We start from the raw sequence: 14282 nt of genomic DNA on the forward strand, positions 1-14282 counted from the left end.
TTGTTTCCACAATTGGCACACCCTGGCATCCAGGTAAGTCCCTTGTAACTGGTACCCCTGGTACCAAGGGCCCTGATGCCAGGGAAGGTCTCTAAGGGCTGCAGCATATCTTATGCCACCCTGGGGACCCCTCACTCAGCACAGACACACTGCTTGCCAGCTTGTGCGTGCTGGTGAGGACAAAACGAGTAAGTCGACATGGCACTCCCCTCAGGGTGCCATGCCAACCTCACACTGCCTATGCAGTATAGATAAGTCACCCCTCTAGCAGGCCTTACAGCCCTAAGGCAGGGTGCACTATACCATAGGTGAGGGCACCAGTGCATGAGCACTGTGCCCCTACAGTGTCTAAGCAAAACCTTAGACATTGTAAGTGCAGGGTAGCCATAAGAGTATATGGTCTGGGAGTCTGTCATGCACGAACTCCACAGCACCATAATGGCTACACTGAAAACTGTGAAGTTTGGTATCAAACTTCTCAGCACAATAAATGCACACTGATGCCAGTGTACATTTTATTGTAGCATACACCCCAGAGGGCACCTTAGAGGTGCCCCCTGAAACCTTAACCAACTACCCGTGTAGGCTGACTGGTTTTAGCAGCCTGCCACACTCGAGACATGTTGCTGGCCACATGGGGAGAGTGCCTTTGTCACTCTGTGGCTAGTAACAAAGCCTGTACTGGGTGGAGATGCTTATCACCTCCCCCTTGCAGGAACTGTAACACCTGGCGGTGAGCCTCAAAGGCTCACCCCCTTTGTTACAGCACCCCAGGGCATTCCAGCTAGTGGAGTTGCCCGCCCCCTCCGGCCACGGCCCCACTTTTGGCAGCAAGGCCGGAGGAGATAATGAGAAAAACAAGGAGTAGTCACTGGCCAGTCAGGACAGCCCCAAAGGCAACCTGAGCTGAGGTGACTCTGACTTTTAGAAATCCTCCATCTTGCAGATGGAGGATTCCCCCAATAGGGATAGGAATGTGACCTCCTCCCCTTGGGAGGAGGCACAAAGAGGGTGTAGCCTCCCTTAGGGCTAGTAGCCATTGGCTACTGCCCTCCCAGACCTAAACACACCCCTAAATTCTGTATTTAGGGGCTCCCCTGAACCTAGGAACTCAGATTCCTGCAACCTAAGAAGAAGAGGACTGCTAAGCTGAAAAACCCTGTAGAGAAGACGGAGACACCAACTGCTTTGGCCCCAGCTCTACCGGCCTGTCTCCCCCCTTCTAAAGACACTGCTCCAGCGACGCTCTCCCCAGGGACCAGCGACCTCTGAATCCCCAGAGGACTGCCCTGCTCTAGAAGGACCAAGAACTCCCGAGGACAGCGGCCCTGTTCACCAAAGACTGCAACTTTGAAACAAAGCAGCAACTTTCAAACAACTTGCGTTTTCCCGCCGGAAGCGTGAGACTTGCTACTCTGCACCCGACGCCCCCGGCTCGACTTGTGTAGAAACAACACTTCAGGAAGGACTCCCCGGCGACTGCGAGACCGTGAGTAGCCAGAGTTGTCCCCCCTGAGCCCCCACAGCGACGCCTGCAGAGGGAATCCTGAGGCTCCCCCTGACCGCGACTGCCTGACTCCCAGATCCCGACGCCTGGTAAAGACTCTGCACCCGCAGCCCCCAGGACCTGAAGGATCCGAACTCCAGTGCAGGAGTGACCCACAGGAGGACCTCTCCCTTGCCCAGGTGGTGGCTACCCCGAGGAGCCCCCCCCTTGCCTGCATCACTGAAGAGACCCCTTGGTCTCCCATTGATTCCTATTACAAACCCGACGCTTGTTTGCACACTGCACCTGGCCGCCCCCGTGCCGCTGAGGGTGTACTTTCTGTGTGGACTTGTGTCCCCCCTGGTGCCCTACAAAAAACCCCCGGTCTGCCCTCCGAAGACGCAGGTACTTACCTGCTAGCAGACTGGAACCGGGGCACCCCCTTCTCCATTGAAGCCTATGCGTTTTGGGCACCACTTTGACCTCTGCACCTGACCGGCCCTGAGCTGCTGGTGTGGTAACTTTGGGGTTGCTCTGAACCCCCAACGGTGGGCTACTTTGGACCCAAACTTGAACCCCGTAGGTGGTTTACTTACCTGCAAGAACTAACAAACTCTTACTCCCCCTAGGAACTGTGAAAGTTGCACATTGTCTAGTTTTAAAATAGTTATATGTGATTTATTTGTAAACTGTGTATGCTATTTTGATTATTCAAAGTTCCTAAAGTGCCTACCTGCAATACCTTTCATTTGAAGTATTACATGTAAATTTTGAACCTGTGGTTCTTAAAATAAACTAAGAAAATATATTTTTCCATACAAAAACCTATTGGCCTGGAATTGTCTCCGAGTGTGTGTTCCTCATTTATTGCTTGTGTATGTACAACAAATGCTTAACACTACTCCTTTGATAAGCCTACTGCTCGACCACACTACCACAAAATAGAGCATTAGTATTATCTCTTTTTGCCACTATCTTTCCTCTAAGGGGAACCCTTGGACTCTGTGCATACTATTCCTTACTTTGAAATAGTGCATACAGAGCCAACTTCCTACATATATGTACTCCCATTGCCTATGTGTGAGAGATCTACCAATTTCGGCCTCCCATTGTCGTTGTTCTGGGGATTTCTGTGTATCCGGGGCCTTTTGTAGGAAATTATACAGGCCAGTGATTAATCTTTTATCTGAGGTCTTCTTCAACAGCCATTTCTCAACATCAGTAAGGGATCTCTGCCTGGTCTCGTATCCTGGGATGAATGGCCCAATGACGAATTTGTAAGTAGCGCATCCGCTCTGCCTCTGGGAGTGCATGTTCGGAATTCAGAGTGTCAAAAGGTATCATACCCTCGACAACAAATAGATGGCCAACAGTGCGACACTCCGGTTGCAACCACTTGTTGCAGGCCAAGGTGTTCATACCATGGGTAAAGGACGGATTGCCAGCAATTGCCGTTAAGGGCGAGGGAACTGTACTAAAGATTTTCAGGGTTGCCACATTCTCATAAGTGAGTGTGTGATTGGAGAAGAATATAAACCCCAAGGATGTTGCAGGCGGGATAGGAAGGGGATCTTCCGCAGGGATGTGCCTGTGAGCACCCTATACATAAACTGCCACCTCTTTTCGGACTCGTCTCTCGACCACTCCGCTAAATAGTAGAGTTGGGCAGCTTAAAAATAGTGCTGTAGGTTAGGCACCCCGAGCCCGCCTTGTGCTGGCGATTGATAGCATAGGGAGCGGCTCACACGAGGCCACCTCTCTGCTCAAATGAAGTGGTATAAATCGTTCTGTAAAGATTAAAGCGTTCCCAGGAGAGGCTCGACCGGTAGGGTTTGAAAAAGGTATAAGATTCGCAGAAGGGTCATCATTTTAAGGGCAGCAACGCGGTCCAGCCATGAAATCAGGGATGATTGCCATTTGGTCAGGCTGCGTCGTACTCGCTGTACCAATAAGCAGTAGTTAATAAGGGTAGTGTCGGGGTTGATCGTTGCAAGCCTGAGCCCTAGATAAGGGATACTCTGTCTATGCCAACATATTGGAAACTGCCTTTCCAGATACTGATGGTCAACAAGAGGGGCCACAATATTAAGGGCTTGGGATTTCAGAACATTTAAAAGGAAGCCGGAGATCTTCACGAACTCCTCTATCTCGTGCAGAAGAGCCGGAAGGCCTCCCCTTGGTATTATCTAATGAGACTAATACGTCATCCACGTATAAAGCCAAGGTGTGCACTTTGCCTTCAAATGTCACACCCGTTATATATGGATTCGATCTACACTCTGTGTAAATCGCTCCAATAGTAGGGGTGACAAAGGGCACCCCTTTCTGGTGCCTCTGCGTATGGGAAATGTTTGGGAGGAATGTCAGTTCACCCACACCTTCGCCCATGGTTTGCTATAGGTGCTATTGATCCATGTGAGAAACGAAGGGCCAAAACCAAAGTGGGTTAATGTTGTGGTCAGGTAAGGCCAATGCTCTCTGATGAAGGACTTCTCCACGTCCAGGGTTAAAAGCATAGGTCCCTTCGAGCCCGATCTGCCCTGTCTATTAAGTCAAGAATGCGTTTCGTGTGTCCCCACATTGGGGGTGCATCACTAATCCACTTATATCAATGGTTGGTAGTAAGGATTTTATACCTGTAGTTCCTAAAAAACAGTCTAGTCTAGTGTACGTTTTATGGGCATGTCAGTAGAAGGTGTAATCTCTAGACTACAGATAGAACTCTTGCCACAGTTCTCAGAGTCCCAACTCCCCACCCGCCTAACCCCTTCTCCTGATATTGTTCCCGCTCCCACTGTGTGTGGTGCTAATCTGTCCATCTCATTGTGGAAGACTAGGTTCAGATCTCCTCCCAGTAAAAGCAATTTGTCTGGAATGGATGTCACCTCTGACTGTTCATTGGATAAATCATTCTTGACCCTCATTTGGTGCATAAAGGGACCCCACCACAATAGTGTAGTTAGCAATGTAAGCTAATTCTGTAAGCCAGAAAGCTCCCCTTGAACTCCAGAACCTTTTCTCCCACCTTACCCCGTAAGGAGTGGGAAACTAATATGGCTTCCCCAAGATGTCGTTTCATCTGTTGAAGAGAAATACTGGTGAGGGAAGGCTCTGGATCGTAATCTATGGCAGTCCCCGGCTAAGAGATGTGTCTCCTGTACAAGGCATATGTCAGCTTTCACATGCTCTACGTGTGAGAGGACCGCCATACGTTTCACCAAATTGTAAAGACCCCTAACATTAAGGGTCAATACAGTTAACTTATCGTGAAGAGCGGTAGATCCTTCCAATATAGTAGTGTAGCCCAGTGAGAGTGATAGGAAGTCCCACCACCTGTCCTATGATCGTGTCTCTGTAGGAAGTTGGCTCTGTATGCACTATTTCAAAATAAGAAATAGCATGCACAGAGTCCAAGGGTTCCCCTTAGAGGTAAGATAGTGGCAAAAAGAGATCATTCTAATGCTCTATTTTGTGGTTGTGTGGTCGAGCAGTAGGCTTATCAGAGGGTAGTGTTAAGTATTTGTTGTACACACACAGGCAATAAATGAGGAACACACACTCAAAGACAATTCCAGGCCAATAGGTTTTTGTATAGAAAAATATATTTTCTTAGTTTATTTTAAGAACCACAGGTTCAAGATTTACAATCAATACTTTAAATGAAAGGTACTTCACTCAGGTATCATCGGAACTTTGAATCAGCAAAATAGCATGTACAGTTGTGGCAAAAATGACAATAAGCTATTTTAAAACTAGACAGTGCACATTTCAACAGTTCCTGGGGGAGGTAAGTATTGGTTAGTTTTGCAGGTAAGTAAACCACCTACAGGGTTCAAAGTTGGGTCCAAGGTAGCTCACAGTTGGGAGTTCAGAGCAACCCCAAAGTTACCACACCAGCAGCTCAGGGCCGGTCAGGTGTGGAGGTCAAAGTGGTGCCCAAAACGCTTAGGCTTCAATGGAGAAGGGGGTGCCCCGGTTCCAGTCTGCCAACAGGTAGGTACCCGCGACTTCGGAGGGCAGACCAGGGGGGTTTTGTAGGGCACCGGGGGGGACACAAGTCAGCACAAAAAGTACACCCTCAGCGGCACGGGGGCGGCCGGGTGCAGAGTGCAAACAGGCGTCGGGTTTGCAATGGAGTTCAATGGGAGACCCGGGGGAAGCAGGCAGGCAAGGGGGGTCTCCTCGGGGTAGCCACCACCTGGGCAAGGGAGAGGGCCACCTGGGGGTCGCTTCTGCACTGGAGGTCGGATCATTCAGGTCCTGGGGGCTGCGGGTGCAGTGTCTTTACCAGGCGTCGGGTTCTTAGAAGCAGGCAGTCGCGGTCAGGGGGAGCCTCTGGTTTCCCTCTGCAGGCGTCGCTGGGGGCGCTCAGGGGGGTCAACTCTGGCTACTCACAGGGTTGCAGTCACTGGGGAGTCCTCCCTGTAGTGTTGGTTCTCCGCAGGTCGAGCTGGGGGCGTCGGATGCAGAGTGGAAAGTCTCACGCTTCCGGCGGGAAACGTGCAGTGCTTTAAAGTTTGTTTCTTTGTTGCAAAGTTGTTTCTTCTTTGGAGCAGAGCCGCTGTCCTCGGGAGTTCTTGGTCCTTTTAGATGCAGGGTAGTCCCTGAGGCTTCAGAGGTCGCTGGATCCTGTGGAACGTGTCGCTGTTGCAGTTTTTCTTGAAGTGGGGAGACAGGCCAGTAGGGCTGGGGCCAAAGCAGTTGGTGTCTCCGTCTTCTCTGCAGGGCTTTCAGGCCAGCAGTCCTTCTTCGTCTTCAGGTTGCAGGAATCTATCTTGCTTGGTTCTGGGGGGCCCTAAATACTCAATTTAGAGGTGTGTTTAGGTCTGGGGGGTTAGTAGCCAATGGCTACTAGCCCTGAGGGTGGCTACACCCTCTTTGTGCCTCCTCCCTGAGGGGAGAGGGGCACATCCCTAATCCTATTGGGGGAATCCTCCATCTGCAAGATGGAGGATTTCTAAAAGTCAGTCACCTCAGCTCAGGACACCTTAGGGGTCGTCCTGACTGGCCAGTGACTCCTCCTTGTTTTTCTCATTATCTCCTCCGGCCTTGCCGCCAAAAGTGGGGCCGTGGCCGGAGGGGGCGGGCATCTCCACTAGCTGTAGTGCCCTGGGGCGCTGTAACAAAGGGGGTGAGCCTTTGAGGCTCACCGCCAGGTGTTACAGTTCCTACAGGGGGAGGTGAGAAGCACCTCCACCCAGTACAGGCTTTGTTACTAGCCACAGAGTGACAAAGGCACTCTCCCCATGTGGCCAGCAACATGTTTGGTGTGTGGCAGGCTGGCAAAACTAGTCAGCCCACACTGGAAGTCGGGTATGTTTTAAGGGGGCATCTCTAAGATTGCCTCTGGGGTGTATTTCACAATAAAATGTACACTGGCATCAGTGTGCATTTATTGTGCTGAGAAGTTTGATACCAAACTTCCCAGTTTTCAGTGTAGCCATTATGGTGCTGTGGAGTTTGTGTTTGACAGACTCCCAGACCATATACTCTTATGGCTACCCTGCACTTACAATGTCTAAGGTTTTGCTTAGGCACTGTAGGGGCATAGTGTTCATGCACCTATGCCCTCACCTATGTTATAGTGCACCCTGCCTTAGGGCTGTAAGGCCTGCTAGAGGGGTGACTTATCTCTGCCATAGGCAGTGTGAGGTTGGCATGGCACTCTGAGGGGAGTGCCATGTCGACTTAGTAATTTTCTCCCCACCAGCACACACAAGCTGGCAAGCAGTGTGTCTGTGCTGAGTGAGGGGTCCCTAGGGTGGCATAAGACATGCTGCAGCCCTTAGAGACCTTCCCTGGCATCAGGGCCCTTGGTACCAGGGGTACCAGTTACAAGGGACTTACCTGGATGCCAGGGTGTGCCAATGGTGGAAACAAAGGTACAGTTTTAGGGAAAGAACACTGGTGCTGGGGCCTGGTTAGCAGGCCTCAGCACACTTTCAAATCATAACTTGGCATCAGCAAAGGCAACAAGTCAGGGGGTAACCATGCCAAGGAGGCATTTCCTTACAGTCTCCCTTAGGTTGCTGGCTGTTTACCTGCTACTGTGAATGTGCTCCCTCCCCTCTCAGAACAAAAAATCCCCAACCCTGAACGAACAACACAAACATAGATCAACAGCTCTGGACTACCCCAGAATAGTCTCTGTGGGCAATCCTATAAATGAAGGTCTAATCCCACCTGATTCCACGTCTCCTTCCATTGGTCCCTCCATCCCCCACCCATTTCCTCTCTGTATCTGGCACTCAAATAGCCAGAAGTGCGTTGTGTTCCAAGGATCTTCACCCCTCTGCATCCCCCGATAGGGTCTCCACCACTGCCCTCCTCTCATAGTCACTGGATTGAGACGGAGCACGGCCGGGGGATGTCCTCCGGCTACCACGTCTCCAGCGTCTCGGGGTCCTCCTTTGTTGTAGTCCGAGCCAGCTCATGGGGGTACTCCAATCGCAGGGCCTTGCAAGCTGCCTCCAGTGAGTGATGCTGGTGCACGGATCCATCCAACCAGAACATAAGCCGAAATGGAGGAGACAGTCGCCCAGCTGTGATACCTCGCATCGGACCTCTCTTAAATCCTCGGAGAGATCTCATTTCACCACCTGCAGGTCTTCCTTAAGAGACTAGAAAAGGGCCTCCAAGAACGAGCACGTTACCTGTTCCTCTCATCCTTTGCCCTATGGGGTGTGATCGCACTCGAGAGGGGAGGACCCCCCGTCGTCTACATGGGTTTGGAGAATATCTCCTTCAGGGTGCGTTCCTTCTTAGCACGGGCTGCTGTCATGCTGATCTAGGTGATGAGCCGTATCCAGACACCGTTGCTATGAATCTCAATGGCGGAGGTCACAACGGAATCCATACTCTATGTTGGGGGGTGTCTCACAGGCTCTCGTGCTGTCTCATAGATCCCACTCCTGTTGTTCTAACGGGTGCCAAGTAGCGGGGTGGCCCACAAGGCGGGACGCTCACTGGTATAGCCCGCCAGTCCTGCTGGTTCCAATTAGGGGCCCGCTCCCCAGAGAAGGTCCTGTGTGCGCCACCCCAGGGAGGTGATGTCCCAGGAGCAGTCTCGGGGACCCCTAAAGTAGGCAGACCCCCCCTGTCGTGGCCAAAGAAGTAACCCGCAGTGGGCCACCGCTCCCCTGCAATTCTCCGGCTCTAGGCCGCTGCACTCTCCTCACCTCTCCCCCGATGGTGGTGTCTGGGGGGTGGTTATGTCCTTCTTCTTCTGTAGAAGGAGGGTAGGTGATCGCTCCGCAGGCTATGGTGTCGGCCCCACCTTCGACCTTGACCCAGCCATCATCCCTCGGGCCCGCTGATGTCCTGGTGTGGATGAGGCCTCCCCAGCAGACTGCAGATGGGAGCCGCCGTGGCCTTCGTGCCAGGCTGGGCATCAACACTGGGCCCAGCTGTATGCGCTGTCCCGAGAGGTGATCAGGCTTTGCCCCCGGGTCCAATGTCCCCCACTTCACCGCAGCCGCCATGGGTATGATCAGGCCTCCTTCACCTCTCCCCAGGCCTGCCCGGTCGGAGAATGCGGGCTGCACTGCGACGAGCAGCGCCCGGCCCACATGGTATCAGACAAGTGGTCCACCTCACGGCTGCATTATGCTGTGCCGGTGTGTTCTCGGGGGTCTACATCGCTGGATTCTCCCAGGACCGCCTTGGAATGGGTGGTAGGCATGGAGGGACCAAACCATGCACTATCTGTCCGCCATCTTGACTCCCAAGTCTGACATCTTAGAGTCTCTGGAGGCTTTGAACTACAGGACCATGGACTCTCTTGGCTCCTACACCATGGAGACTCTAATGTCCTGCACCCTGAGGTCCTGCATCTTGAGGACGTTGAGGTCCTCTACCTTGGGGACGCTTACGTCCTGCACTCTGGAGACTCTGAAGTCCTGCTCCCTGGAATATCTGAGGTTCAGCACACTGGGGACTCTGAAGTCCTGCAATTTGGAGTCCCTGAGGTGCTGCGACTTAGAGTTGCTAAGGTCCCCCACTTTTGACCCTGTTGCAAATTCGGTTTGTGGACATCTCACTTCGAGGCTCTGACCTTTGGTTTGACTACTTCTAAACAGCTTCTTCTAACACCTCCCTAGAAGGATCTTTGAATTTTCATTATATTGGTTGGTGCTGTGAACTGCTCCCAGGTGCCTCTCTCTCAAGTGTCAGAGGATTAGCTCCTCCGTTAGGACCCAGACTGCTTTCAGATTACTGTAAACCACATGCACAGGATATTCACTCCAGTGCATCTTAAAAGTGGAATGGTTCCTGCCTGTGTCTCTTTCACCCGTCTCTTCTGCACCTCTCTCTGCATTTCTCCCTCCTTCTCATTCCCTTCCCCTTCAACTGCCTTGTCTCTTCTTCTGCATCTCTTGCTCTTTTCACCTTCTTTCTTTCTGAATATTATAGTCTCCATCTCTCCCTCTTCTGGAACACTGTCAGAGGTTTGAAGATTGACTGGATGCTGACCCCTGAGGATGCTGTGGACTGAAGGGAAGTCGTGAGGGATGAAGAAAGGTTTCTTACCACCAAAAGCAGATCTGAGGAACAGAGTTGGGTTTATGAGGACTGGGGAAACCCTTTGAGGACTGGAGCGATATGAATGAGTAAAAATAAAAGTAGGCAAAAACTGAAAAAGTATTCCGCGGAATTAATATCCACATTAAAGGAACTAAATCTGCCAATCAGCGTGATAGTGCAGAAACTATAGAGCTGTAGTTTTTTTTTTAAATGGCCATTGGGCTTATTTATACCTGTATTTTGGACAATTCCATGACATTGTGACTCTAGACAGGTACGTGCCCCTTTCAGTGCACAGTGTTCTAGTGCACGCAGGACATCTTAATTGAACTGCGATTTTCACCTGAGCAGAGCAGTATCTTCAGATGCCATTCCTTCGTGTACATCTTTTTGACACTGAATGCACATTTCATGTTGTCTCTTGTTTTTAACAAGTGCTCCACTTCATACATTTCTCATTTTTAAGAACTTTTCTTTTTTAATGCTCTCACTGAGGACTGACGTGCAGTGCATTACCCATGTGTTTCACAAGATATCACTATAAAAGTGGGAGTATGCTTTACAGTTTAATAGCTGCTTTTAAGCCTTTCCCTTGGGAAAGGTCTTGTGTTGATCACAAGTGGGTGAAAAGTGTTTCTGCAGAGCCTTCTGAACATGAAGCATCTGTGTGGAATGTACCATTGTGCATAAACCTCTGAATGTGGAATATTGTGCCTGAATCACAAATATATTGTAATACTGTAACTCAGCAACTGCATAACTTTGTCTCAGTTTGAACAACTGAAGTGCCCATCCCTCAACTCTACCCATCTTTAGAAGATTGGGATGTTGGGAGTTCCCTTCAAGACAATAGAGTAGCTCCGGACTTATAATGGGTGGAATAAGCCTGAAGTTCCAACATTCCAATGCTTGTCTTCATGTTTCTCCTGTTTTACCACTAAGGGCAGAATGTTTTCAGAGACTTATAGCCCTTCTGATTCGGGCTATACCGGTTTTTAAAGGCCCTCTCCTTTGTTCTAGGCCCTCACCTGTGGCTCGGTCCAACAACTTGGGTTCAGGGCCTTTAACAGCTGGTACAGCCCTCTGCAGCAGCTATAAGGCTATACTATCTCAGAATTATTTGCTTTCATAAAGCTGCTAATTCCCAAGTAAAGCTTTGAAAATTGCGTCCACTTTCAGTTTTAGTAGTAACTTAATTCTTAGTAATATGGCCACTCACAGTCAGATAGGCAAAATCAATACCTTAAACTGAGGCATAAAACTAGGGTTGTAGCCCTTTAGCGCCCTACATAGGCTCCTTAATAAAAGATGAGACAGGTTTGCGAGATGATGTCGTTTTTAGACAATTCCAATGATGTTTTAAAGCACTAGAGGGACATTTGAGGATTGGCAGTGGGGTCAGAAGGTATCGAAGGAGGTTTTGAGTATGCTGTGATTGTGGAAAACGTGAGGTAGTTTCTGTGGACAAAAGTGATTTTTGTGGACATGAGCGTATTTCCCGGGGCTCAGGGGGTATTTTCATAAGACTCAGAGTTCAAGGGGTCTCAAAGTGGTTTTTTGAGAACTCCAGTAATGTTTCTGAAAACCGAAAGAAGCTTTTAAAGACTGTGGATGTTTTAAGGATAAGCAGAGGGGCCTCAACACTGTTTGGAAGACAGGAGAGTAGCTACGAGGTGATCTACATATAGTAATTGTATGAGATAGTACTGCTCCGGCAGCAGAGTGGATCTGTGTGAGCTCAGTTCTGACATTTCCACACTGCAGCCAGACCTGCTCCTTACACACTGAGAGGAGAACAATAAACCAATCTTACCTGTCCAGCGTGCTTCTAACATCCTGCAAAACAGAAGAACAGGCAGAAGGACATCAGTTTACACAACAGATTTTAAATTCTTGGCAGAAGTTTAGGTACAATATAAGTTGTGAAATTCAAGTTCAGTTACACACCTGGGAGTATGTTCTGAATAGGGTCACATGACACTCCACAGCTTGTGATGTCCCAAATGGTCCTACAAGACAGCAGAACTTTGGAATTCTGAATGAGGGCAGATGACGGTACAATCTGATATATTCTGAATGTATCATGTATTATAGTCTAGAGTTCCTGAGATCAGACGCCAGACCTGTTATAACTCCTGCATCACTCAAGAACCAACTAGTGTCTATACTCAAAGTATACCACGCCAAAAATACTTCTAATGCACTTCTATGGGATTAAATGTAAATAAACAAGGACTTTGGATAAAGTGCAGGATACGATCCTTGGGTCTCTTGTTTCTGTTAGAAAATGTCCACTTATACAAGCTGCAGCACTAGAACTGGGTATAACCAGTACTCAGGAAAAAGCCCTTGTGTCTATATACTGTGGTGTTTTTGTTTAAAACAGGTGGGTCCAAATGCTTTCTGAAAACTGATCACACTTGGACTGTAACAGTCTCAGTCATCAAATTATGTTCTATGTTTAGAATCGGACTTCCCTCTAAATTGTTTCAATTTGAAGAACAAATTATGAAATGAATGGCCGGAAGTAATTCTATGTTGTGACCGGAGGGGAGAATGATGCTTTTCTTCATTCCCTTTAATCAATAGCAGCCATACTAAAACTTTATGATAAACTACAAATCCCAAGAACCTTTGGGAATGGAACAAGCAAAACATCCAATCAAACATAAGCATTAATCTATGACCAATCAGAGCCCAGCAGAGACCCAAACAGTTCACTTTCGAACAATTGGCACTTTGCAGTGCTTGCGCTGTATATCCAGAGATCAGCAGTTGAAAGGGGACCCCTTAGAATTCCTGCCCTGGGACGATGAATTTTATGAGGCGGTAGACGCCTTAATTTACTAGGCGGTTGTTGGGGCCATGGGCTCCGTGGAACACCACCTGGTGGATCAAGTTGCACGTGCCTGCACCCATATCTCTAATCCCATAAAGGAGTCCACTGCGCCCTCTGGGATCTTAGGCACCTTCCAATCTGCCACAAATCCAGACCATGTGCCTGCCAAGCTTCCTCGCAAGGATGGCGTTGACTATGATGCTTCTGCTCGCCTTTAGCAAGCTTTCGTGGCTATCCACCCCCACCCCAATCCCGGGTCCTACTGAACCAGCCCTGGAATTCCCATGCCCTATTTCCCTGGACACTCAAGATGTTGAGTCACCTGTGGACTCAGATGATGAGGCAGAGTCCTCCAACCTTGGCGTCCATCCATCCCTTACTCTGCAAACCCAGAGGCCCAGGACCAGGACTTGGACATGTTTGACCCCAATGACATCCTCTACCCTTGGTTCTCTGAGCGGGCCCTGGCAGAAAAGGTAGCCAGCTATGTGGTTTGTCACCATAGGAAGCCCCTGGAGAAAGCAGCTGCTTTCGGGCCGAATGTCACTGCCCTGGCTTGGAGGGTAAAGTCGCCCTGACTCCCGAAATTGACTCTAGAATGGCCACTTCCCTGGCAAAATTCATAAAAGACCCGAAAAATACCATATTCCATTCCTGGAGGGCTGGTCAGGATAGGCTTTTGAATACTATTGCCGCCCTTACCAAGATCCTTGACAGGACTGAAGACTCCAAGGCCACAAGTGCCCTTATTTCACCAGAGGCCCTTTCAGGGTGGGCAGAGCACGCAATCATCTTTTTAGGTAACGCCAATTGCACGCTGTCCACACAGTGCTTCTGCTCCCTTTTGATTAGGGTTACCCAAAGCACCGGGACAATGCTACCTCAGAGGCCGACTTATTGCCCAAGGAGACCCTTTATCAAAGAGTTGGGCAAGTTTGTGAACACCTTCTTCTCCCCAGACTAGGCCAGGTCCTCCATAAAGAAAGTCTTTAACTCTCGGGTTTTCCAAGGGGCAGGTCATGGCGGAGGCTGCTTGGTCAGCCACACGTTTTCCCAATATCCTTCCAGCGGGCAAGGCTCCAGACGAGGCTCCTTTCAGGACCAGACCAGATTCACCAACTTCTACCCCACCAGAGGGCAACATATCCAGGGCAGAGGATTCAAAGGGAGCTCCGCTTCCTCCAGTTCCACTGAGTGCTCATCCTTCCTCTCTTATAAAAGTGGGGTCAGACAGGGGGTTTTCCTCCAGGCATGGAGATCCTTTACAGCAGATGCTTGGGTTTTACAAATGGCCCAAGATTTCCAAATAGAATTCTATGGTTTCCCTCATCAGGAACCATGGCCTCGTCCCCTTCAGTTATTCTCCCGAGAGGCAGCCCTCATGGATGAGGACGTCTCTTCCCTACTGGACAAAGGGGCTGTTGCCCGATGGTC

The 14282-nt window shown here is 49.7% G+C and overlaps 1 protein-coding gene across 1 annotated transcript in view; it reads right to left on the bottom strand.

The window, feature by feature from the left end:
- The window catches only part of LOC138282989 (E3 ubiquitin-protein ligase TRIM39-like), a 119367-nt gene that overhangs the window by 46169 nt on the left and 58916 nt on the right, over nucleotides 1-14282 (bottom strand). The window contains exon 4 of the mRNA XM_069221082.1: nucleotides 11823-11845. Coding sequence (XP_069077183.1) covers nucleotides 11823-11845 — 23 coding nt within the window. The remainder of the gene's footprint in view (nucleotides 1-11822; nucleotides 11846-14282) is intronic.

Source organism: Pleurodeles waltl, chromosome 2_2 (genome assembly GCF_031143425.1).
Source record: "Pleurodeles waltl isolate 20211129_DDA chromosome 2_2, aPleWal1.hap1.20221129, whole genome shotgun sequence".
NCBI lineage: Eukaryota > Metazoa > Chordata > Amphibia > Caudata > Salamandridae > Pleurodeles > Pleurodeles waltl.